A 27,924-nucleotide genomic window follows, 5' to 3' on the forward strand; every position below is an offset into this window, starting at 1 on the left:
CCCAAACTTAACGAAAAAAATCCCTTCAGATTTTGAAAGTACATTTGCCCTCCCCTCCTACATTTTGTGAATTGGTGCCACTCTATATATATATCAATTTAATTTTCAATTTCTTGGAAAAGTATTCTATTTTAAATAATCTACTTTAATTAAATTAATAGACAATCATAATTATCTGTCAAATGGACAACCCTAAAACTAAGAATGTCTTTTTTGCAAGTAAAACTAAAAAGAACTATTGTCAAATGTGGCACTTATAAACATAACCTTGTACAAAACTGAATATAGTACGTTTTCTTTATCGAGAATCCTTAATGTTATAAACTGACGAGGGGGAGGGAAAGAAAAACTATTCGCGGGCAAGATTAAAGAAAGAAATTGGGCCAACCAGGCTAGGAGGCAGTTAATCTAAGGGTTACTTTTGGATCAATTTGCAAAACAACCACAGTTTACTGGTCTTTCTATCTCAACCCTTTTAAATCAGTAATTCGAATTAAAACAACGGTAAAGGTCTAGAATTAGGCCTCTCCAGAAGAAGAGGCCTTGTTTTTTTTTCTGGTCTTTCTATCTCAACCCTTTTAAATCAGTAATTCGAATTAAAACAACGGTAAAGGTCTAGAATTAGGCCTCTCCAGAAGAAGAGGCCTTGTTTTTTTTTTTTTTTTTTTTTTTTTTTATGTGAAGCAAATGCTTCACATGTTAAAAGTTCAAATGCTTATGTTTATATGTTTAAATATTATGTCTATATTGTTTAAATCTTAAGCGTTTAAATGTTTATTTGATTTTTTCATAATCCCCCTCCTACAGGCCATGGAGCCTTTGTGGGGATTTGTAGATTGTTATGTAATTATTTTACTGATATATGGAAAATAAACCTATCTATCTATCTATTATTTCTCTTTTTTCTACCATTTTTAACCATTGAGTTAAAAACTACGCTTGAACTAGTTCTAAATCAAACCAAAATTTTAATAAAACACATGAAGATGGAAATGATCAGCCTGGCTTGTGTAGAGGGTGGTTAGTAGACTCTCCCCCTCCCCTCCCCCCAAAAAAGAGGAAAATCTTATATTTTTTAACATTCTTTAAAAATTTCAAATTACTTAGATATAATTCCTCATGTTGATCAATTTAACCCCCCCCCCCCCATCTCCGTAAAAAATTACTTACATAAACTCCAGGACAAATGCCCAGTCAAAACTAAATTGAACATGTTTATTCTCCTTTGCTACATGGCTTTGTTTCCTTATGTGGTCTTCAAATTTTATATTGTTTCTTTGGTTTTTATTGTTTTTTTTTCGTTTTAATATTTTTATCATTTTTCTTACAACTTTTTTATTTCTTGAGGTTGTTACTATGACAATTTTGCTTTACTGCTTGAGTTACTTTTATATTTTGTCACCAAATACAGATATCCCCTCTTAGTTTCTGATATTCGTTGTTTCTATTTATATATACTTCAATTATTTCATTATCAGCATTTCACAATCTGCGAGTAAAATTATCCTACCGCTCGTTCAGAGAAAACTGATTCACAGAAAAACACAATTGAAGATTCTGAACGCTCCTTTTCAAATATTTCGTAGTCCATATCACAGTATAAATTATATATACGAACAGTAGCGAAAAGTTTCTCCAAAAGGACAAACATCATACCGCGCTGAATGGGAACCTCCCAGTACACAAGATCCACAGCAGAAATATATATAACCTTAAATATATTTCTGCTGTGGACAAAGCAATAGTCTCAGTTGCTACTTGGAATTCGACCAGATCGTTCCCGTCGTAATGCGCTAAACATTTGTCATTGCATGTGCGCAGAGGCGGAGTCATGAATAGAGCTCTGATGTGTTTCAAAAATCTTTAATAGAAGGTATATGACTTTTCGCTGCTGTTCATATATGAATTTATACTGTCGTTCATATTATAAAATTATAGTTTATAGTCAGCTTTATTTTTTCTTTGGCTGTTTATGGTGGTGAAAACAAGCGGGATAGATAATTTCCCTCTGAAGGATAATTTTGCTTTCAGGACAAGGGCTGACCTGTTAATTAAAACAAAACTGGATTTTCTGTTGCTGAGGAACCGTGATTTATACCAAGACTCCCTACGGCCTTTCGAAAGAACGGGAAAAATATGCCAAATGGCAGAAGAGCTCCAAAAAAAGATTTTCCGTTCCCAGATCGCAATTTTTTCTATATTTTCTAGCTAGTATTAGGAACAAGGCCGTACCCAGGATTTTTTTTCGGCGGGGGTTTTACTTAAAAAAAACTCGGGGGTGGGGGGGGACAAAAAAAACGCATACAAAATTTGTTTATATCTGTTTTTGTGACGTTTTTAAGTCAGACAAACATTTAAGGGAGGGGGGGGGGGGGGTCAAACCGGGTAACCCCCCCCCCGGATACGGCCCTGATTAGGAGACACTGACACTCCCAGATGGGTAGATATATAAATACCTGTTATTCGTCAGAACAAAGAAATGCGGTTGCCACTCTTTCTCCTCTTTATCTTCCAGAAGAAGGATTCCATTTCTAATAGAATTACTCAGATCTAAATCTTTTCCATAATCTTCAATCTTCGGGATATTTGGCTGCTCATCATAGCTCACTCCATCAGGTAACTTCTTATGTTTCAAAATAATCTTCCTCTTCAACATATTGGGACTAGGCATAGCAATATCACACCCACCAATAGGTGCAACAAGCAACATCGAACCAAAAACTTCAGAGAAAAGCTGAGCCATTTTTCTTTGTTGTGGCAATGAGCAATGGTCTTCAATTGACAGAATTACTGGATATTCCGAAACAGTAAATGCATGATCACGGATAGCTTTAATCACATCATGGAATCTAATACGAGTAGTTAGGGTATGACCATGGTATATAAAAGGAACTCCGTCTGGGCCATCCCAACAATCTAATTCAATACATCGACAGTTCATAAACAAGCATCTTATATAGGCTTCAACTGAGCTTTCACTAGAAAACTGGTCCCCAGTAAGGTATGTATTATGTGAAGAGGATATCCAATAATGAGCAAGGGGTCGAGACATATCTTGATTGACAGTATTGTGCACAGGATCCCAGACACTGTTCTCTTTAGAGAATAAATAATTTACAAATTCTATAGGAGTAAAATGAGGTTCATCGACAGAATGTCTATGTTCAGGCAAGAAAAGTCTCATATAATTCCTTAAATTCTTCAGATCTTGGCCAATAAGCTCACATTGCTCTTCAAGAAGAAATTTTTGAAAATCACGAATGGATAAAATCTTTGCTAAAAAGAAATCATTAAATAACGAATTATCGAAGACTAATTTGTTAAAGAGATTCGTAAAATCATCAAATAAAAGTTCCCCAGACTTTTTGGAGTCACACTCATTAAATAGTTCCCTGAGTTTGTTATTAGCAATTTTGCAATTAACAAGGGGCAAGAGCTGTTTAATCTCCTTGACGGTCACTTTACTTTTTCCATTTTCCATATTTACGAATTCTCGACATAACCAACTTTCAAGCAGCAAAGGGTATGAGAGACACTGGTACATGGTTGCCATATTTCGAATGACACACACCAATTGCAAGCACTCTTGCTCAGAAGATGCTGAAACAGAAGAGAAACTCAAACTTGGAAGAAACAATTGGGAAACACATATGTAGAGTAAATCTTTTCTGGTTACGAAACTTGATTACACCCCTTATATTTATGATGGCTATGTGAAACTGAAATTTATTTAAACCCGTTGTATTTACGGTAGTAATGTCAAGCTGAAACTTACTCATGTATTTTATATTTAAGATAGTTATATGAAGCTAAAATTTATCCAAACCCGTTGCATTTTACGATAACATTGTGAAGCTTTTATTTACTCATATACGTTGTATTTACGATAGCTATATAAAGCGGAAATTTACTTCAACCCGTCGTTTTTACAAAAGCTATGTGAGGATGAAATTTGCTCATATACGTTGCATTTACGATAGCTATATGAAGCTGAAATTTACTCATATACATTGTATTTTTGATACTATATGAAACTGAAATATATTTAAATCCGTTGCATTTACGATCGCTATGTGAAACTGAAATATACTCATGTACGTTGTATTTACGACATATATATATATATATATATATATATATATATATATATATATATATATATATATATATATATATATATATATATTCGTTACAGAGTTCAGTGAGGTAACATCAAAATTGAATTGGATATTATTCCTGTCTGGATTTATTTTGGTGAGGTCATAATTTATTCCAAATTAGTTGATGACCTGAGTTAAGAGGATTAACTTTAAGAGGATTATAAAATGGAATCTACTGTGTTTTTAGTTTCACCTATATTTCGATATTTATTAACTCAGTATTTTTTCCTGAATTAATATTGGGACTTTTTAATTTGTGGTGAGTGCGATAGCCATGAAAAGCTCCGACGAAATGCCTGAACTTGTATATTCTCCTGTTCTGAATTTTATTCAAAGCAATTTGCTAAGCGGAATTGAGGAGGATATTATAAAAAGACATGGTATGGAGTTTTTTGACGTGAATATAGTCAAAGAAGCTAAAAGTTTACTGTGGCAAATAAGTGCACCTGAATTGGATTGCCCAGTACGTAAGGGGAACAATGAGTAGAAGGGCCTTATTGAGTCCCACGAGTACAATACCCCTTCGAATCCCGATCCGGACACTTTTTTAAAAAACTCCCACGAGTACACCAAATAAGGGCATAGCCTCCCTAGGGAGAATGATTACGTAATCGGTCAATGACCTCTTTTTCCAAGTGTGTTTTTGGCACGCTCGAGGCGAATGTTATGATCCAGAAATAGTATTTGTTGTTGTCTATGTGTAATAACTCCGGAACGAAGGTTGCACATGCGCATTGAATTCTAACGGGAACAATGTTATTGATCTAGGACTCGAGGGGGAAGTGAATTTCCGAGAACTTGATTGCGTAATCGTTCGTGAATGTCATAGTGTCCAGAAATAGTATTTGTTGTTGTTGCTCGTGCCAAATGTTATGAGTTCCCCGGAAACAGTTAGATCACGTGTTTCCTTCTCAGCCAATCAGCGAGTCGGATACATCCTCCTTCGCAGCCACTCAGAGGGCTTGCTTACCTCTCCTTCTAACACACTCAGGGGGGGGCGTAAATATTAGAAAAAGAGGATTGCAGATTGGGCTAGTTTAGATTTTTAGTTTATTATTTTATTACCTATTTAGTTTAGATTTTTAGTCTATTTTAAGTTTTTTTTTTATTACCTTTATTTAGTTTAGTTTCAGTTTGGTTTAGTTTAGATTTTAGTTTAGTTTTAGTTTAATGTTTAGTTTAGTGTTATAATTTATATTTTGTTTAGTTTTAGTTTAGTTTTAGATTAGTGTTTAGTTTTAGTTAGAGTTATAGTTTAGTAGTTTAGAGATTAGAATTTATTTTTAGTTTAGTTTTAGTTAGTTTAGTTTTAGTTTAGTCTAGATTTTTAGTTTTAGTTTACTTTTATTTTAGTTTTAGATTAGTGTTTAGTTTAGCTACAGTTTGCTAAAGAGTTTTAGTTAGAGTTTTAATTTAGTAGCTTAGTTTGGTTTTAGTTTAGTTTTAGATTAGTGTTTAGTTTTAGTTTAGAGTTTTAGTTAGTTTAGTTTAGTTTTTGATTAGAGTTTTAGTTTTACATATGATTTTTAGTTAGAGTTTTAATTTAGTAGCTTAGTTTGGTTTTAGTTTATTTTTAGATTAGTGTTTAGTTTTAGTTAGAGTTATAATTTAGTAGTTTAGGGATTATAATTTATTTCTAGTTTAGTTTTAGTTAGTTTAGTTTTAGTTTAGTCTAGATTTTTAGTTTAGTTTTAGATTAGTGTTTAGTTTTAGTTAGAGTTTTAATTTAGTAGCTTAGTTTGGTTTTTAGTTTAGTTTTAGATTAGTGTTTAGTTTTAGTTTAAAGTTTTAGTTAGTTTAGTTTAGTTTTAGATTAGTGTTTAGTTTTAGTTAGAGTTATAGTTTATTAGTTTATAGATTAGAATTTATTTTTAGTTTAGTTTTAGTTATTTTAGTTTTAGTTTAGTCTAGATTTTTAGTTTTAGTTTACTTTTAGTTTAGTTTAGATTAGAGTTTTAGTTTAGCTACAGTTTGCTAAGGATTTTTAGTTATATTTTTAAATTATTTTGTAAGTTCGGTTTTATTTTAGTTTTAGATTAGTGTTTAGTTTGAGTTTAGAGTTTTAGTTAGTTTATTTTAGTTTTAGTTTATTATATACTTTTATTTTTATTTTAATCTTACTTTTAGTTTTTTTAGTTAATAGTTTTAGTTTTAAATATGATTTTTAGTTAGAGTTTTAATTTAGTAGCTTAGTTTGGTTTTAGTTTAGTTTTAGATTAGTGTTTAGTTTTAGTTTAGAGTTTTAGTTAGTTTAGTTTAGTTTTAGATTAGTGTTTAGTTTTAGTTAGAGTTATAGTTTAGTAGTTTAGAGATTAGAATTTATTCTTAGTTTATTTTTAGTTAGTTTAGTTTTAGTTTAGTCTAGATTTTTAGTTTTAGTTTACTTTTAGTTTAGTTTAGATTAGAGTTTTAGTTTAGATACAGTTTGCTGAAGAGTTTTAGTTAGAGTTTTAATTTAGTAGCTTAGTTTGGTTTTAGTTTAGTTTTAGATTAGTGTTTAGTTTTAGTTTAGAGTTTTAGTTAGTTTAGTTTAGTTTTAGATTAGTGTTTAGTTTTAGTTATAGTTATAGTTTAGTTTAGTTTTATATTAGTGTTTATTTTTAGTTTATAGTTTTAGTTAGTTTAGTTTTAGTTTAGTCTAGATTTTTAGTTTTAGTTTTAGTTTACTTTTACTTTAGTTTAGATTAGAGTTTTAGTTTAGCTACAGTTTGCTAAAGAGTTTTAGTTAGAGTTTTAATTTAGTATCTTAGTTTGGTTTTAGTTTAGTTTTAGATTAGTGTTTAGTTTTAGTTTAGAGTTATAGTTAGTTTAGTTTAGTTTTAGATTAGTTTTAGTTTATAGTTTAGTTTAGTTTTAGATTAGTGTTTAGTTTTAGTTTAGAGTTTTAGTTAGTTTAGTTTAGTTTTAGTTTAGTCTAGATTTTTAGTTTTAGTTTTACTTTTAGTTTAGTTTAGATTAGAGTTTTAGTTTAGCTACAGTTTGCTAAAGAGTTTTAGTTAGAGTTTTAATTTAGTAGCTTAGTTCGGTTTTAGTTTAGTTTTAGATTAGTATTTAGTTTTAGTTTAAAGTTTTAGTTAGTTTAGTTTAGTTTTAGATTAGTGTTTAGTTTTAGTTAGAGTTATAGTTTAGTTTAGTTTTAGATTAGTGTTTAGTTTTAGTTTAGAGTTTTAGTTAGTTTAGTTTAGTTTTAGATTAGTGTTTAGTTTTAGTTATAATTATAATTTAGTAGTTTAGATATTAGAATTTATTTCTAGTTTAGTTTTAGTTATTTTAGTTTTAGTTTAGTCTAGATTTTTAGTTTGAGTTTTAGTTTACTTTCAGTTTTTTTAGTTAAGAGTTTTCGTTTTACATATGAGTTTTAGTTAGTTTTAATTTAGTAGCTTAGTTTGGTTTAATTTTAGTTTTAGATTAGTGTTTAGTTTTAGTTTGGAGTTTTAGTTTAGTTTTAGTTTAGTTTTAGATTAGTGTTTAGTTTTAGTTAGAGTTATAGTTTAGTAGTTTAGAGATTAGAATTTATTTCTAGTTTATTTTTATTTAGTTTAGTTTTAGTTTAGTCTAGATTTTTAGTTTTAGTTTTAGTTTACTTTTAGTTTAGTTTAGATTAGAGTTTTAGTTTAGTAGTTTAGAGATTAGAATTTATTTCTAGTTTAGTTTTATTTTATTCTATATTTTTAGTTTTAGTTTTAGTTTAGCTACAGTTTGCTAAAGAGTTTTAGTTAGAGTTTTAATTTAGTATCTTAGTTTGGTTTTAGTTTAGTTTTAGATTAGTGTTTAGTTTTAGTTTAGAGTTTTAGTTAGTTTAGTTTAGTTTTAGTTAGTTTTAGTAGGTTATAGTTTAGTAGTTTAGAGATTAGTGTTTAGTTTTAGTTTAGAGTTTTAGTTAGTTTAGTTTAGTTTTAGATTAGTGTTTAGTTTTAGTTAGAGTTATAGTTTAGTAGTTTAGAGATTAGAATTTATTTTTAGTTTAGTTTTAGTTAGTTTAGTTTTAGTTTAGTCTAGATTTTTAGTTTTAGTTTACTTTTAGTTTAGTTTAGATTAGAGTTTTAGTTTAGATACAGTTTGCTAAAGAGTTTTAGTTAGAGTTTTAATTTAGTAGCTTAGTTTGGTTTTAGTTTAGTTTTAGATTAGTGTTTAGTTTTAGTTTAGAGTTTTAATTAGTTTAGTTTAGTTTTAGATTAGTGTTTAGTTTTTGTTAGAGTTCTAGTTTAGTAGTTTAGAGATTAAAATTTATTTCTAGTTTAGTTTTAGTTAGTTTAGTTTTAGTTTAGTCTAGATTTTTAGTTTTAGTTTTAGTTTAATTTTATTTTAGTTTTAGTTTATTGTTTAGTTTTATTTTAGTTAGTTTAGTTTTAGTTTATTTTTAGTTTATTTTAAGTTTATTCATTACCTTTATTTTTAGTTTAGTTTTAGATTAGAGTTTTAGTTTAGCTACAGTTTGCTAAAGAGTTTTAGTTAGAGTTTTAATTTAGTAGCTTAGTTTGGTTTTAGTTTAGTTTTAGATTAGTGTTTAGTTTTAGTTTAGAGTTTTAGTTAGTTTAGTTTAGTTTTAGATTAGTGTTTAGTTTTAGTTAGAGTTATACTTTAGTAGTTTAGGGATTAGAATTTATTTCTAGATTATTTTTAGTTAGTTTAGCTTTATTTTAGTCTAGATTTTTATTTTTAGTTTTAGTTTACTTTTAGTTTTTTTAGTTATGAGTTTTCGTTTAACATATGAGTTTTAGTTAGAGTTTTAATTTATCAGTTTACTTTAGTTTAGTTTATTTTTATTTTAATTTTCTAGTTTAGATTTTAGTATTGTTTAGTTTAGTTTATTTTTAGTTATGGTTTTGAAGTGCCTAAAGGGAAAATAAATGCCGTTGTTCTTGTAGTTTCTTCAATGTCATAACGTCAACTAATAGCCTTTTCTACTGTTCACCAGAAGATATACTTTAATTTTATTGTCAAAAATCTCGGTGACTACACGTAGATCCTCTAGCGTGCTCTGATTAAGATCCAGCAAATTGTAACCGTAGGGCTTGCTAGTCGCCAGAGTGTACGCTGACAAAATAATTTTTGGGGCACCAGGGCATATCTTTTTATTGAGATTTATCAGTGAGCTAGAATCACTAACGACTCGATAGATAATATAGATAGCGTAATTTAAAGCAAGGGTTCGCATACATTTGCTCTGATGAAACAGATTGTGTAAAACTAGGGCTATGGAAATATGTTCATGATGAGATCGGACAGTGAACAATTGCAGCACTTCCTGTGAGAACTGTTCAATGAATTCAGTTAAATAATCAATAATCAGCCACGAGTTCGATTCAATACTATTGAAAACATCAAGTCCTCGTATGAATTGTATTGGTATGCTGTGGCAATAGCTTTTATTTTATCATAGGACTCTTGCCAAATACTATAGCAATAGTAGATTTTTTTCGGCTTTTCCAAAAACATTTTATCGCAATTTTGAATTATTTTAGCTAAAAGTGTTGTTTTCCCCGACATTGAGGGCTCACACAGAAACGATCTGAAGGGTGTTTTAAATTGATACATGCTGTTGACAACAGTCGGACTATGACTAACTGTAAACCATATGTGTCCCATGAGTAGGTAGTAATTTTCCCATAGATCTATCTATTCAAGAACAAAAACAATATTTCATGGCAACATTTATTACAGCAATATGAACACTTGTTCAAAGTGACAAAATTTCATGGTCAACATGAAAACTCTATTTGTTCAACATGAACAATGATAACACTTTGTCTTTAAACACTTTTGTCCATCTACAGCACTTTTTGTACATCAACACTTTTCTGTACAACACTTTTCTATACAACAACATGAACACTTGTTCAACGTGACAAAATTTCATGGTCAACATGAAAACTCTATTTTTTCAACATGAACAATGATAACACTTTTTGTCTTTAAACACTTTCTGTACAAAAAAAAACAACAAACACTTTTCTATACAACACTTGTTGTACAACAGAAAATACAGACACTGGGAAATTGCTAGCACCGTTGAACTTGATTATGGTGAATTTAAAGGTGGTTTCCCCCCCAGGGTCACGGGGCCGAAGGCCAGCCGGCCGCGGGTGGGACCCCCCACCCCCCTGGGCGGCCGCGGGAAGGGACCCCCCCTCCCCCGGGGAACCGCGGTGGAAAAAGAATAGTTGTCGTCACTGCTACTGTAGGTTAGTGGATGGGTTAGTGGTGATGGTTAGATTGGGTTAGATGAGGTTGAGTTAAGGTGGTTAGATTGTCAGGTTAGTTAATTTATGTACAGGTTGGAGCATTTAATTTATGAGAGGTTGAGTGGTGGTTAGTCAGATTAGGTTAATTTATCCAGGCCAAGTTGATCGCGATAGTATATGAATTCAACTCGATCCGAAATACGGTAGTGGCCATGAGGTAGAACGCTCACACCATTCTCGAGCACATAGACCTTGTCGGATATACACGACATTGCATTCTTTTCCACTCTCACAGTATAATTTCTATACTGTAGAGAGAGAATTGCAAGCACTTGTGCTCTCGGCACTAGGCTACTTTCTACACAGTCTCTGTACACGCTCATGTTAAAATTGCTCTTTACAAAATGTGTAGGCACCCCTTTACACGCCTTCTTTTCATCCCCACTATGAGTTTCCACGCAATAAACTTTGGGACCCGGGAACACGCCCCGGGAGATCACATCACTCCCCGTCTCTTATTTTAATTTGAGTATTTGGTTGGAGGATTGACGTTTCACCAACTCGGGTTAGAGGGTCCGAGTCCAGTTCGTAAAATCCCCCCGTGTGCTGATGTGCACCCCATTTTCTAGAACATTCAAAACATCCAAATCTTCAGATCCATGTACATTTAACAAAAAAGACTCTGTCTCCACGTAGTAAACTTGAACCTCCCCCTCCCGTGGCCATTGCACTTTGCACACATTGTAAAAGAACGACAACATGAGCTTTTTTAAAATTTCTAGGACTGAACTACTTCCAGCAATATTCTTGTTCAGTACCACATTTCGCTTTTGCCTGTGTATAAGAACAATGAGAGTCTCTATTCGCATGACCGATGTAAAATTGGGATCGGCACTCATTGGTACACCCTCTAGAGAGTCAGTCACGACGTCGCAGCGAGATCTGTTACGAACGCTTTCACACATTTTGCCAAACGCTGAATTTAGAATGAGCTTGTACAATTGCTTCCCTAGCTTTGAATGTGCCCTAGAGCGTTTATCGACAAAAGTGTCGATAAACGTTTTCAAGTAGGGTCGCTGATTGAACTGTAGGACCCTATGTATTTTAGTGATCTTGAAACCATTGCTCACCATCCAATGCAAAAGCACATGGTGAACAACGATATTCTCTTTAGGGTCCGAATCAGCAATAAGTTTCTGTTTAGAGGGGTTCCAATGCATCCCCATATCCTCAACCAATGAACGATTGTAGGGGCTCAGAGAGTCCCTGCTCACCGGCCTATTGATACAGGGAAAGACAAAATCTTTGACTGAGTCGTGAAGCGCCAGCGGAATGTGACCATCAATTTCCAAGAACCATCCTTGTGGCCCATTGTCCTCGACGGTAGTAATGTCTGGGAACTCACAAGGATGCTCAAGCCATTGATAGTTCCGACATGGCAAAGAGTAGTTAGACATTGCCGAAGGGTAAAACGATTTCAGGTTAGGAACCACGTCATGTGACTGTAGACTGCAGCTTGTCCCAATCTGATTAGTTGACAAGATGCGATCCACGTAAAAAACAGGCCCTTTCCGCACTGAATACACCACAACTTTGTTCTGGTTCAAATGGGCGCGAATATCTAGGTTCTCAATACCCGATTTTTAAATCAATTCCATTACCACATGGCGTTTAGGAATATAATAGCCTACATCTAACCCGAACTCTGAATAGATTTGGTTTATGTTCTTACCGACTATATTCAATAGAGTTAGAACGTCACTGGCCAAGTACAGTCTACAATAATCCCACCTATTTTTACAATCCCCCTTGGACCACACCTTCTTGGCAAACTCATACTCCTTGGCCGTGAATTCACTGTTGGTCAATGAATTGTAAAAAGCTTCAATTGGAGGTAGTTTCTCCTCACTTAAGCGTGCGCCAGAACAGTAATAATGGTATGCGTATATACCTTTGCAGGTCAACAGATCATACATTTCACTGTCTGGAGAGTGCTGTTTAAGCTATGGAAAGCTATCAAAATTGTCGCTTTTTTGCACTTTAATCAATTGAATCAATGCCTTGGGGAAAAAACTAAAGGAATATAAAAACCTGATTTTATTCCAGCACATACATTCATTATCCACTACCTGCCAATTCAGTTCGAGAAGCAATAACTTCTCAGCTGATTTGGGACTTATGTTATAGATAAATGAACTATTTACCCATGGAAAATCTACTCCCCCTCCCTCCCTATGCATACGTGCCAGTGCCAGTAAAATAAATTTTAAGTCATAATTGGAATTATGAATAAAATAAGGGATAAAAAACTGCTGGCTAACATTTAAATTACACGATTGATGCGCAACCCCCCTAAAATTACTACCCCCCGAGGATATGTCCTGCCACAAGTGATTATGATCTCTGACTTTCCCCCTCCCCCCACGTCTCCCTTTAGTCCCCTTATCCACCTCTACAAACTCCCCCTTCCAAACCCCACAGATTTTTTTCTTTTTAATCGCGCGCGATCCTCTGCAGACAGCACCATTGGATAATGGGTATTTCTCAAACGAGAAATAGCACCATTAGCCGTGCCAATCAGTTTAGTCAGTGCCTTGACCATGCACTCGTTCTCATCCAATGTTTCAACTATTTCTAACAACCGCATGGTGTTAGAATTGTCTCTTTGCGCGTGGGCGTATGACACTGCAATAGCCTGATGTTCTTTGACTCGGTTAGGAAATTGGGGATCGTTCACTTCCACCAGCTTATCTTCACAGTCTAAAGATATTTTGTCGCATTGGAGAAGGGTATTTTGAAAATTTTGGAAACGTAGAATGGCCCTATCTCCTGAAACCGTTTCCACTGTCTGGTAGCCATGGCGACTACAGTGCCTCATGTGACTCTACAGCTTCATATCACTACAGAATCGAGAGAGACATGTCGTACAGCAGAAATATTCCCCCCTATGCTTACCATCCCCCCGAACTCGACTGCTGTCTGTGATCGGATTAAAATGCCCAATTGCATTCGGTTGACTAGGTGGCGTGTATAACAACCAAACCCTGTGTTTGACCAAATCAACTGAGGGGCTCCTTACGGGGAATACCACCCCCTTCTTTTTTGAACGAACCCCATCTTCAAATTCTGTTTCATACTGAACCAGAGTAACGCCAATATTTAAGTGGGCATTAGCCCTTTCAAAAATGTCAATAGATCGAAGCGTTACTGGGTATTTCCCCTCTAAGCAAGAAAAATCTACAACTGGGAAATGGGACCCATCCCTCCATTGTATAGCCCAGTAATCTATATTCGTCTTAGTAGCGTCATCTGCTAGAGGCTGAAAGACTGAGATTAGGAAAGCATATCTGAAATACTTTTGACCTGTTTCATAACAAATCTTCTGGAAACCACGACAACCTATTAGATCTGGATTATAATTTAATTCTACTGCCCTTGGTCCACTCCCACCCCTTAAAATAAAATCTTTCTTAAATTTACATATATTTACACTTAAATTTTCAATAAAAAGAACTACTGAGCCACTCCCATTTTCATTAAAGTTCTCAAGATGCGTTATAATTTGATCGACCCAGTCCATAAAAACTCCCTCAAAATTTCCCAAATTCGAATAAACCAAACGCATCTCGGACTGTACATAATGATAATAAACATCACTTTTTCCCTCATTTAAATAAAACACCTTTAAAACAATGGAAACCTTAATTGAATCCCTACCTCCCCACAACTGAATTTGATTTTCCAGAAGTGCATAAATTTTGTCTACCTATGCATGCACAATTTCTACAGGGTCATAAACAAATTTTCCCCCCAGTAGTGAATTAAAAGGGTCCCCAAACGTTGCAGTGAAAACAACTATATTATTTAATATTGTATTCGACAATTGAAAATCGGGGGGAGTTGTTCCCCCCTCCCCCGCTTGGATATTAACCCCTCCTCCCAGTAGTTAAATAAAATCTGATGTATGCTCCACATCAGTTGTTCGAAGTGGGGTCGTGTGGCTATCGGAGGCCGGAGGAGGATGGTTCCCAGTGAAATCGTCTAAAATTTGCAAGGTATTTGGGCTCAAGTCTACCAGCTCAACTGTGCTATTATCTAAATTAAAAAGAAAATCATCTAAAAACTCGTCAATATTAAAGGGTACTTCAATGCTATCGTCCCATGTTAAATTGTTGGGGGACTCCACGTGTGCCTCCTCTCCTTCTCCAACTGACGAGCAGGGGGGAGATGGCGAGTATGGTACCAGGACAACCTATAAATGAAAAAATAGCTTATTTTCAATGTGTTCAAATCATCCCTACTGTTAAAATTCGGATTATTATTGCTTAAAAGCATTTGGTTAATTCAACTTAAGATAATCTAAGATATGACATAGAAGGCGGCAATTTGGTCGTTTATTTTCAAAGTGTAAATTTTTTTTTTTTTTGCGGCGCTTTTCGGAGCCACAGCGCATCCTGTGGCACTTCTCGGGGCCCGCATCGCTTCCCCCCACGCATCCCAGACTCGTGGCGCATCCCTGCGGCGCTTCCCCCAGCGCTTCCCTAACCTTGCCCCCACAGCGCTTCCCGGACCACTCGTGGCGCTTCTCTGGCCCAAAGCGAATCCCGTGGCACTTCCCTGACCCGTGGTGTTTCTTGGGCCCGCGGCGCTTCCCCCGGCGCTTCCCACAGCGCTTCCCGGACCCACCGGCTCCGTGGCTCCCGGCCGTTTACATAATGTCCCAAAAAAGTTGAAATATTCGCTTAGACTGCATAAGTCCAAGTTTCTCTCTAATTCCGTTCTACAGGTTCGGTGAACTCTTCATTAGCTCACAATTATTGTAAGCCACCGCGCGAGTGTTCCGATTTCCAAGACCGAACTTCAGACGAGGAAACAGTACAATTAAATGCTGTAAACCGTTAACTCAGTATATTGTCAACAATGTTTCCCCATCACTAAAATATTGGCAAGGGTTTGTAAGATTGAAAGTTATTTTAAAAATATCCTTGCGCAAATTACGGGATCCATATGTGACAAATAGATAAATGTGAATAATCTCTCAGTTCCTTCTCTTAAAACTTTGTGATAATCAATTGTGAAAAATATGGTGATTTTGAGTTTCAAATGGTGAGCATTAATTGACTAGAAATTACCCATGAAAAATAGTCACTTATGAGATAGTGGCGAAGAGATAGAGGGAATGCATAGAAAATAGCAGAGATTAGAAAAAATAGCATTTTGAGTTTCAAAGGCAGTGATTATTAATAGAAATTACCTAAAAAGATTCGCTTATGAGATATCGAAGCGATAGCAAAGATTAGAAAAGAGCGGTTTCTTTGCAAAAAAATTACATTATATTTAGATATCTCCGAGGGAGGGGGAGCAGAGAAAAGAGTGGTTTCATTGTAAAAAATTACATTTAGATATGTAATAGTGGGGGTGTGGGGTTAATATCTCACTGAGATAAGTTTATATTGGGATTGAAAAGGACTGAAAAATGAATAAATAGATAGCTAGGAAAAAATGCTCACATTTGCATAATCCGTCTGGGCTTGGGTGCCTGAAGAACCAGGTTGTGCATGTGGGAGGGCGGGGGGGGTGGCAGCGCTATGTTCTGGCGTAGCTGTGCCAGCTATTTCACGATCGTGCGTAGCTTTAGTATTTTAGTTACCTACCTGCTGTCTCTTAAACTTTCAATCAGGCCACACTTGGGCTTGTTCATCCTCTCTGGCTCTTTTTGAAGGAGGGTGCACAAGTTCTTCACAATTGGCCTTAAAAAGAAGAGAAAAAATTTGTATCAAAATAATTTGCCCCTTTTTTACAGAAAGAAAGTTATTAACTACAATTTTGTTTAGAAAAGTATCTCTTTTCAGTAAAGCGAAACCACCCTAAGTCTACCCTATAATTGAGTTAATAATGTTTTTTATTCAATCGAAAGGCATATCTTACTACCTTTTATTCAAATGTTATAGCTAAAATCACTAAATTAAGAAGAAGCAATTAATGTAATAAACAATTATATTTTCTATTTTGTCACTATTAAAAGTGATACCCCCCCCCAGAAAAAAATCCTGGATTCACGCTCCCCTCCCGGTAATATAAAAGAAACTTTATCGAAAGAAAGCTTGATAATAATCTGTTTCTCTTCTCCAAAATAGCGCATTGCGTCTGCACCTAATTATTACAATTGTCTCAAAGTGTTTTAATTTTGACGGAGAAACAGTTCCTTTTTACTTTGGCTGCTGCGTTCGTAAACACATCGTAAAAGGGTGACAGCTAAATTTAACCTCGCGTAGAGCATTATGTCAAAACCAGGTTAGGTTAATAACAACAGTGACGGACGTCAATGGTCTCTTTTAGCTAGGATATAGAAACCTTAAAATTGAATAAATTTAACGCAGTGATAATTATTTCTTTTTGCGATAGTTTTTTTTAAAATCAGTAAGGGGGGGGGTTAGTTGTGGAGGGTATAAGAAAATATTTTATGTATTTAATTTTGACGGAGAAACAGTTCCTTTTGACTTTGGCTGCCGCGTTCGTAAACACATATGAAAAGGGGTGACAGCTAATTTTAACCTCGCGTAGAGCATTATGTCAAAACCAGGTTAGGTTAATAACAACAGTGACGGGAGTCAGTAGACAGTTTAAATCACAATAGAGAAAGGCTATAATTTCTCGAAAGAAAATTATTTCTTTTTGCGAGAATTTGGGATTGTAAAACAATGGTGGGAGGGGGTTAGGGTATATTTTATGTTATCCATTGATTATAATGATGTTTGTAAGGTTTGGGGGGGGGGGGTAAAGGAATATATTTACGTTTTAGCCGAATATACTGGAGGATGTCCATGGAAAATAATTTTATTTGAAAATGTACTAAAACGGAACTTACATGGTAAATTGTAGTTGCCAAGGCTTCTAATTCATCAATATTATCCATTGTTGTTTCCATTGTGTCAAAATACTTTCTGATAATTTAATCACATTGCATGTCCGTTATATACGAAATCTCAAGGGTGAATTGTTATGTAACGGGGAAATCATATGTAACCAGCCCTCTGATTGGCTGAGAAGGAGGATGTATCCGACTCGCTGATTGGCTGAAAAAGAAACACGTGATCTAACTGTTTCCGGGAAACTCATAACATTGCCTAGAGCAACAACAACAAATACTATTTCTGGACACCTTGACATTCACGATCGATTATGCAATCAAGTTCTCGGAAATTCACTTCCCCCTCGAGTCCTAGATCAATAACATTGTTTCCCGTTAGAATTCAATGCGCATGTGCAACCTTCGTTCCGGAGTTATTACACATAGAAACAACAAATACTATTTCTGGATCATAACATTCGCCTCGAGCGTGCCAAAAACACACTTGGAAAAAGAGGTCATTGACCGATTACGCAATCATTCTCCCTAGGGAGGCTATGCCCTTATTTGGTGTACTCGTGGGAGTTTTTAAAAAGTGTCCGGATCGGGATTCGAAGGGGTATTGTACTCGTGGGACTCAATAAGGCCCTTCTACTACAATGCACTTTCTAATCATTTTAGTGACATTATTTCTCTGTTAAGATCTCTTGACAGTAGTGACACTTTTGCACCTACGTTTGTGATAAAGCGACCTACAGAGGTGCCATGTCTCCCTGCAAATGCTTATACTTCTTTACTCTCTAAGTTTAATGAGCTACAACAAGTGGTTATTGAAATGTCAGGGAAACTTGACAATTATCAGTTGAATTTTCCTCAACTTCCGAAACCTACCCGAGCAATTGACACTCATACGACAGTTATTGTTTCTAAAGTGCCTTCAGATCTGTCTGATCCGATTAAACGCAAATCTGTTCTCGATCAAATAGCTGGGCATGAATTAGTGTGTAGTGTGAAACCTGTTAAAGACAGATGGTATGCCAATATTGATAAATCTGCAACTGAAGATTTTTGTACATCCGTTCAGAACTTTATTACCGGAGCAACAGTTAAAGTACGATCCAAGCGCTTTTTTGGGATTCTCAGAGGTTTCCCAGTTGATGTTTACCTTTCAGTTATTAAAAGACTGCAAGGTATAATAAGTACAAATCGACTGGGCCAGACTATGTCAGTCAAGCTGGAATTTGAAGACTCCTTCACTCAGTCTGCTTATTTCAAAGAAGGAATTAAAGTGGGATATGAATTTTTTCGAATTCACGTATTTAAAGAAATACCTAAATGCTGCTTCAAATTCCGATCATACGATCACTTTCAAAGTGCTTGCACCAGCAATGTCCCGAAATGTGCCAGATGTGCTGGGCCACATATTTCTACTAAGGATAGTCCTTGTAGTGTTGCTCCCAAGTGTGCTAACTGTGGTAAAAATCATACTTCTTATAGCTTGTCCTACCCTATATCTAAGGAAATAATGTCGCGCTCCCACTTTTTGCAATGACTTTGGAGTTTTCAATAATATCGTTTAATATTAATGGTAAAAAGGATAAGGATTTCGTTATTGATGAGTTCTACTATGATTTTGATTTGGTTTGTTTACAGGAGCATCTTCTTACAGACTCTAGCATTAACGTTTTGCGTCGTAGCCTTCATCATGATGTGTTTTTTACTACTTCCAGAGCTACAAGAGGCCGGCCATCCGGCGGACTAGCTTGTGTTTTTAAGCACAATCCTAATTTGGTTTCGCCGGTGATTTTTTACTCGGATGAGTTTTTTTTGACTGTTCGTATTGGCATTATAGTTTTCATTAATTCTTATATGCCTTATGATGACCGTTCCTCTAGATCGATGGCTAGATTTGCTAAAGCCTGTAACACGTTGAAGTTTCTAGTGGAAAAAATTCTTTCTATTTCTCTAGATTATATGATCATTGGTGACCTCAATACAGATATAAATAACTCATCAGTGAGATGTGATTTGTTGTTGGATTGCCTTCCATCTTATCATATTATACCCAAAACTCATCCGTATTCTTATATTCACCATTCAGGCAGTAAGAGCAATATTGATCACATTATTTGCTCAGCTAGTATTATTACATCAATAGTGTTTGTACATGCTGAAGAACAAGACTTAGACCCTCTCCCTATCTCACTTACTCTTACGCTGAATTTAAACCCTGCAAGTTTCTGCAAAGTACCCCAGTCTTCAAAATGCTTTGAAAAAAGTAATTGGAAGAAAGCTGATGTTCCTCTTTATGCGTTTACACTAACAAGGCTGCTGTCTGCTATACGAGTTCCCTATCATCTGCTTCAGAGCTCTATACAAGGGAATTGCAAAAAGGACCTGGATTGCTATTATAATCAAATAATTAAATGTTTAAAAGATACCGAGGCAGTTGCAGTGCCGCTGCAACGTGTTAGACGTGGTACGCAAAAACCTATTTGGTCTTTAGATCCTAATTTAAAAACTTTGAAAAATAAAGCTAAGTTTTGGTTAAAAGTTTGGAATGAATGTGATAGACCGCCCTGTGGTATTGTTTCTGACCTTAAGCGTAAGACCCGCAGGGAATATAAAAAATATCTTAAGTCTATGCGTTATCGTGGTATGGATTTTCCAGTGTCAAAGAGAGAATGGCGAAAAGTTATTAATTCTGAGTCGATTAGAAGTGATGTACCAAATAGTGATTGTCTTCCTGCATCTGCTTGGCCTGACCATTACTCGTCTATTTTTTCTAATGTTAATTACCGTGTGCATTCTTTGTATTCTCATTCTCTTTCTGCTATTTTTAGTACCCCTCTATCTCAGCGTCTCTGTGTTACGATTTTTCTTTCATCTGTAATTGAATCAACTCACAAAATTAAATCAGATAATTTTTATAATGACGGTCTAGCTATATATCACCTTTTATTAGATTGCTCCCCCCTTATCAAACGTATACAGATACTTCTCCAGATGTGTATTTGTACTTCTACCGGAGAGTTTTTTGTGTGGTACTGTCTCTTCAATTTTAAAGAAGGGGAATTCTCCTTTTATTTGCTCTTCTTACCGACCTATTACTGTCTCTTGCACTTTTAGTAAAGTTCTTGAGCATGTTTTAATACCTTTTGTGACTAATAATATGCTTGAGAGAGATAACCAGTTTGGATTTAAACCCGGAGTAGGTTGTCAACACGCACATCGTGTATTATCTTCTTTGCTCCTTGAAAATTCTTCTAAGGGAAGGAGTATATATCTTTGTACTTTAGATCTATCAAATGCTTTTGATAGTGTATGTCATAGTCAGCTTTTTTCTGCTCTTTGTGGTTACGGTGTCAATCTATCGGTTATTTTGCTTCTTCGGTACTGGTACTCTAATTCTTTTCTTCGGCTGAAATCTGTGCCTGCATCTAATATTAAATTGAAAAGAGGTTTAAGGCAAGGAGTTTTATCTCCGACCCTTTTTAATTTGTGTATTTCAGGAGTTCTGGCAAAGATTTCGGCTACCTATCTCTCCGGTTTTTCTGATGTTTCCTACCTGGCTTACGCTGATGATTTGCTTCTTATAAGCCGTACTAAAACTGGTTTATCTAACATGGTTTCTCGTGTTGCTTCTTCGTTTTCAGACATAGGCCTTTCTCTTTATGTAGATAAATGTAAATTTCTTTCTTTTAATAATATTTCTAGTACTTCCCTTCGCTGTAGTGGCTTTACTATCCCTCTCGTAGATTCTCTTCGATGTCTCGGTATTTCTATTACTAATAGTCTTCCGAGCTTGCGCCAGCGCACAGTCTAAGATATTAATATGAAAATTAAATTAGGATATGCTAAGATTGTTGCCAATAGAGGTAAATATAATAACTCGCGTTAGCCAAGCTTTACTCAACTTTTTGTGACCAGTCAATTCTTTTTGCTTCTGGAATTTTTCTCCTTCTGAAGAAAACTGAGTTAAAAAGACTCCGGATTAATTATTTTAGATCTTGTAAATTTTTGTTGTTTCTTCCACCTTGGACCAAAAACCGGGTAATTATTAATAAATTTCTTGTTCCTAATATTACTGAAAAACTGGAAGCACTAAACAGAAAACTTTCAAATACTGCTTGTATCCGTTTTTCTCCGCACCATCACCTTATCAGGTTTTTTCAGTCCAAAGTTATTTTTCTTTTATTTGTTTAGTTGTTTTTCTCTGTTTGGTCATTCTACAATTTAGATTTGTAAAGAGTGAGTAAAAATCCAATAATGATAATATTAATGCCTGCTTATTAGATTTTGCAAGTTGTCAGTTTTTTTTTTTTTTTTTTTTTTTTTTTTTTTTTTTTTTTTTTCCTCCTTTCACGTTATTTTTTTTTTTTTTGCTATCGTTTCTTTTAAATTATTATGTGTTACACTGTAATTTGGTAATTTTTGATTTATATATTGTCTTGTGTCGCATTTTTTGTGTTTTTCCTCGTGATACTCCACGTATTGTACCTCTGTATAGTGAGGGTTAAAAATAAATAATAATAATAATAATAATATATATATATATATATATATATATATATATATATATATATATATATATATATATATATATATATATATATATATATATATATATATATATATATATATATATATATGACGCTGAAATTTACTTAAACCTGTTGTATTTACGATAACTATGTGAAGCTGAAATTTACTCATATACGTTGTAGTTTCGATAGCTATAGGAAACTGAAATTTGCTTAAATCCGTTGCATTTACGATCGCTATGTGAAGCTGAAATTTACTCATATACGTTGTAGTTGCAATAGGTATGTGAAGCTGAAATTTACTTAAACCCGTTGTACTTATGATAGCAATGTGAAGCTATGCCAGAACCGTGGAGGCATATCCACTTTTGTTTGTCTTGGATGCAGTAATTTGACTTTAGTCTATTAACAGTTTCTATGAAATCAGAACTGTTCACAATTCAGTTTGTGAACTTGTGAGTTTTGTTCTGTTTTTCCTCCCCTGTCAAGGTACACAGAACCTGATCACCAGTATAGTACGAATGAAAACCCAGACAATTAAAAAAAAAAGATATAGCTGAATGCAAAGAGCATCTAGTTGCCCAAAATTCTGGTTGTATTATGTAATTGTTGATCAGAACTCTTGTGCCACAATACATTTCTGACCTTCTTCCGAATTTGACCATTTCAGTTGTCCAAAATTTTAGCAGTAGCTTCAGACAACTCTCTTATACACTACGTTAGGGATACAGCTAAATCTTGTAACCAGGAGAAGACTTTTCGACACTACACAGCAGTATAAGTCTTTTTGTTTGATATGGAGAAAAAATTATGCAATCTGATGTGATTCCGTCTTTTATAACCTGATTGAACCTATTTTTGTTTCTTATCGAACTTGCGATTATTCATTTTGGACCAAGGCCGTATTTTTCGGAGAGTAGCATCCGGTATGAACTGTATTAAAGGCGGCCTCACAAAATTTATATGAAAGAGAAAAAATTATAGAAAGAAAATTTTGAGAAAAAATTATACGGAGCTTGCTTCTAAGCTTAGTTTCTACTAAATAAATTTATTATCTATTATTATATTATTAATTAATTTATTTATTCACAAAATTTTAATGTAGTCGTCTAAAATAGTGCCAATGCATTGTTTTTGCATTTTTGTGAGAAATAACCATAATACGGAAAAGAATGCTAATTCTATTACACAAAAACTGTTGATGCTAGTTACAGCCAATTGCGCTCGAGTTCAAATTACCAGTAAGAAAAACATCCCTAATCAATCGAACTTTTAAAGTCCAAATCCACTTAAAAGTACAATTTCTCAAATATGTATGTCAATGTTTGTTTCTTTCTAATGAATGATAATTCAATTATTATTGAGTTATGTTCAACTTTTCTAATAGCAAGCTTATGATTACGGTCCAGTTAGAAGTTTTTAACTCAATAGAGGTGTTTTAGAATAAAGGTTTAATACAATTTCATCTTTTTGTTTTTCTTTGTCGCAGAAGATAGCAGCATATAAACACAACAAGGTCAACCAAAATCTAAGACTATAATTTAAAAGTTGGTTTGATCTAATTGTATCATATAGGATCTAATATGATCTAATTGATCTATATATATGATCTAATTGTATCATATATAACAGCCCTTTTGTACTAATAGGTAACATAGTTGAGTTGCTACATGTCACCTTTTACATTTTCCATTTTCAAAATAGAACAAATCAAATCATTTTCTTTGTAACCAAGTTACTTTATGTGCATCACTCAAAGCATGGAAGAATTTTTCGTGGGGGAAGGGAACAATACCTCACTCTTTACGCTAAAGCTTTTTGTAGAACTTCTGGAAAAACTTACCATTCTAAATAAACGACGCTTCTGTTTCAGGAGCCATTCTTAAATAACTGGAACAAAAAGTCAAACTTTACCGTAAAGAGCAAAGGTATGGAGGAGGGGGCAACCCCCTAATATACGTAATAACTTCTGTTCATTTTAAGTTTTAATGTTGCTCCTTACTTTCAGTTGAAAAACTTGTTGTTTTTTTTAATTTAATAGCTTTTTATAGACTGTAAGGAAGCCAATGAAGAGCCGCAGTTAAGACGTAAAATATTATTCACAAATATGTGTGCATTGTTCACTCTGTAATCATAACTTTGAGTTAAAAATGTCAGTTTAAATATCAAATAAAATATCAAAATCGAAAAAAACCGATGATTTATTGTAAATTTATTGTTTCGCCTCAATTGGATTAAGAGCTTGTGAGGAAAAATTTATGAAGATCTTTTAGCTCAGCGTTAAACAGCATAGAACCCAAACAATAAGCAGCGTTAAACAGCATAAACATAAACCCAAGCAGCGTTAAACAGCATAGAACCCATTGTAAAACAAACCTCCAAGCGCTAAACAAAATTCCATGCTTTTTCAACTTAAAACTAAATAGTTATTAATAGCATTTTATTAATGACAAATAAAATGTCTTACTACATATGTAAAAGTACTTTACGTGACGGCTCAAGTCCAGTATAAAACACTTCACGGATGTTTATTATGTCTAAACGTTCATCAATGGCCGCCCAAAGATTCCCCATTTTACCGTCAATTTCATTTTATAATTCAATACCAACTAATATATCTCCCTCCTTTTCTTTTAAAACTATTGTCAGGAGTCTTCCTAACCTTTAACCTCCTAGTCTTGTTTTGTTCTTATTCTTATTCATCTTGGTCTTTTCCGTTTTTCTACTTTCTTTGTTTCTAAATATCATTATTATTACTACTCATTTTTAAAATATTTTTTCCGTATTTTAGTGTATACTCTCCCTTTTCTTTATTTTGTATTTATTGAGTGATTTAGCGTATTGTTTATAGTTCTTTCGGTGTTTTATTATTGTATTATACAATGAGCCATACACATTATGTGGCTCAGAAAGAGCCAAAATTTTTGGGCCAAATAACCGTTTCATATTTAATAGTGTTTTACTATGATTTTTAGTGTTTTAGAAGCTTGGCTCACACAGAGCCAAGCTTCTTAGGTCAAATAAAAATTTCGTATTTAATTGTGTTTTTATATGAATTTTAGTGTTTTAGAAGCTTGGCTCATAAAGAGCCAAGCATCTTGGGTCAAATAACCATTTCGTATTTAATAGTCTTTTAGTATGAATAAAATGATTGATTGATCTCAGAAACTTCGTCCTTTATCTATTTTCACTCATTTCTTCTCCAGTAGCTGGGGCGTAATGCATGCGAGAGTAAAGCATCGCGGATCGTACACCCAATTTTCTTGGAAATAAATCAACAAAAAACTAAAAATCGTTGGGGTGAATATATAATTGCATGGAGTACCACCGACTTTGAATCATGCACGTTAATGGATTGATGTCAAACAGACGTTTTACGTGTTTAGTCATCTTTTAAGGTCATTTTCATTGTGTAACATACACAACAAGAATGATGAAGAATTCTGAAGAGCCATGCAGATGTATCCTAGTTACATTTTTGGGTGTCATGGTACAGTGTGTCTTCCGTGGGGGAGGCCCCTAACTTATATCATTACGACATCTAGCAGAAGAGTTTTTTTTTGTTTTCTTGTCCAGCAACTGGGGCGTAATGCACGCGAGAGTAAAGCAGCAATTATGCGTCGCAAATCGTACACCCAATTCTCTTCGGAAAAAAAACGAAAAAAAAAACTTAAAAATTATTGTGGTGAACATATAACTGCAGGGAGTACCATCGACTTTGAATCATGCATGTTGATGGGTTGATGGCAAACAGAAGTTTTAACGTGTTTAGTCTTCTTTTAAGGTCATATTGATTGATCGTGAAACATACATAATCAGAATGACAGAGCCACGCTTCGACGATGAAAGAGTCGCAAGCGGCTTGTGAGTAGCAGGTTACCGACAACTGTCCTAGGGATAACTTCGAAAGAAATAACATCAATATAAAAATATTTCTGCAATAATAATTATCACCGTTTCTGTTAGAAAATTTTGGCGAGGCTGATTCAAACAACGGATATGAAGGGATTACATTAATTAAACTAAAATCCTATTAAATTGCGGAGTCCATTTTCTTTTGTGACATCCCATGCGTCATTTTGAAAACACGCATTTTTTCGAAAGCTGTGAAGAGAAAGGATCCCTCATAATTAAAATCTTTTACCTGTCTTAACCTTGTTTTTGTTTCAACAGTTCGCTTAATACTTAAAAAAATTAACATTTAACAGTATTCAATGCGTGACTTTCATATCGAAGCTAGCAGTCATTTACTCCTGAAGTACAGAAGTATCCAATTTTTTTTGTTTTGTTTTTTCTATATCTCTGGTTGCATGTCTTACAAAACAAGTTTATGGTTTATATTTAATTCCCTCTAGCTAGTTTCTTTACCTGCCACGGACATGGTTTTCAACCTGAATTCCAAGCCATGAAAAACTACAAAACAGCGAGAATGCTCAAGTCGACGGGCATCTTCGGGCCACTTCTCAAAATCCTTTGAACATCGCCCAACTCGTACCTCCTTCACTTCCCTCAGGTCCACTAAAAAATCGTAAGTTTAAGAGATTTTAATCACAAAAGGATAAGACAAAATAATGATAAAACCCCACGTGGCATTTTGTCAAAATGCCAACATAGCCACTTTAATCAGAATGGTTGGAAAGCCAAAAAATTGTCCTTTTGGACAATTAGGGCAAAACAGTTAGTGCAAACGCAGGGGGCAAGAACCCAAATGTAGAAAAATACCCCATTTAAAGTAGACCTCAGACATTGTAGTAGTAGAAACATTAATAAAAATTTAATAGATATATTAATAGATAAATAATAGATAGATAATTTAATATCATTAATAACATTAATATCATATTTAATATCAGATAGATAATAGATAAATAATAGATAATTTAATAGATAAAAATTAATAGAAACATTAGTAAAAATTGTAATAAAGTTTAATTGGGTACTCTTATAAAACCAACATTATTTACACTTGTTAGACATGTTAACAAAAAACATTACAAATGAGTTCAAAAAAACATTTATTTTTCGCTTTTGTTAGTACTGGAGCTGGAAGAGAACCAGAAAGGATATTTCTAGGAACATCTGGTGGCAAAATATGGCAGGTTTTTTTTTCTTCAGAACAAATTTACTGAATTTTTGAAAATATTTAGTACAAAATGGACATGATATCCATGTTGGTATTTAAGGGTTTTGAAGTCACTAATTACAAATATTGAGCTACGATTACAATATCACCTGATTAATCAGAAATTTTATTGCAATAAAAATATAAAAAAAATAATAAGTACTTATCAATTATATAAAACACACTCGAGAAGTAAAGTTTAGTGAATTTTAATGAAATAAAACAATATTATGATGAAAATATAATAGTTTACAAACAAAGTTGGGACTATATATTTGCATATTGGGGGTGGGGGTAAAGCAGAGCATATGTTAAATGCGTAACCTAAAGAAGCCTATTTTAACCTAACCAAGACTGTTTAACCTAATGAAAAAAATATGATGAAAATAGAACATTTTATTAGCAATATTATGAAAACTACAGCTTGGAAATATGCTCCCAGAACGCAGAAATGTCCTCAAGAATCGTGTTAAAATGAATTCGGCCTTCTGCTTTTACTGCCACCCTCCACATGTACTCTACTAAGTTTCAATGTAAATGATGGCGGGATGTACCTCGGTGCCGTTTGTTCCTCCACTTTGCGGAACCCCACATTCTCTCTACTTTTTGGGTAGAGGCGACGGTTTTTGGGTCGACAAATTATTTTTGTGGTTCACTTTCAAATGAGTGAAACCTGCTTGTTCCAGCTCAGTTGTGTTATATAGCCCTTCCAACAATCTGAAATGATTCTTGAACATCCATGGTGAGACACTATATCTATGACTAGTCAAAGCAAACTAACCGGTGTCCTTAAGATTCGCGTTAATAATGAACTTTTCTTTGTCTTTGAGACGGTCAGCTGATACTCCCAATTTAATAATGCACAAATGACCTTCACAATTTTACTAATAAAGCATTCCATTTTCATCATATTTTATTGTCACCAAAGTTCAGTTCTCGAGTGTGTTTTATATAAGAGACAAGTACCAAACTATAAGCATCAAAAATATATATATAAACAAGCTTTATAAGTAGTGGGTATGCTAAATGCTGTTGAAATAAGGATCCTCGAGAAATTTTTATC

General features: G+C 34.1%; 1 protein-coding gene across 2 annotated transcripts in view; it reads right to left on the bottom strand.

Annotated features, from left to right (window-relative positions):
* The window catches only part of sl (small wing phospholipase C gamma 1), a 159,130-nt gene that overhangs the window by 120,860 nt on the left and 10,346 nt on the right, over positions 1-27,924 (bottom strand). For both annotated transcript variants that reach the window (XM_089095325.1, XM_089095326.1), the window contains exons 3-4: positions 26,108-26,257; positions 2,457-3,600 (exon numbers count right to left, since the gene is read on the bottom strand). In XM_089095325.1, the coding sequence (XP_088951451.1) occupies positions 2,457-3,600; positions 26,108-26,257 (1,294 nt within the window). The remainder of the gene's footprint in view (positions 1-2,456; positions 3,601-26,107; positions 26,258-27,924) is intronic.

The sequence above is a fragment of the Artemia sp. Qi Xiang Cuo genome, chromosome 10, assembly GCF_049724085.1.
Source record: "Artemia sp. Qi Xiang Cuo chromosome 10, ASM4972408v1, whole genome shotgun sequence".
Lineage (NCBI taxonomy): Eukaryota > Metazoa > Arthropoda > Branchiopoda > Anostraca > Artemiidae > Artemia > Artemia sp. Qi Xiang Cuo.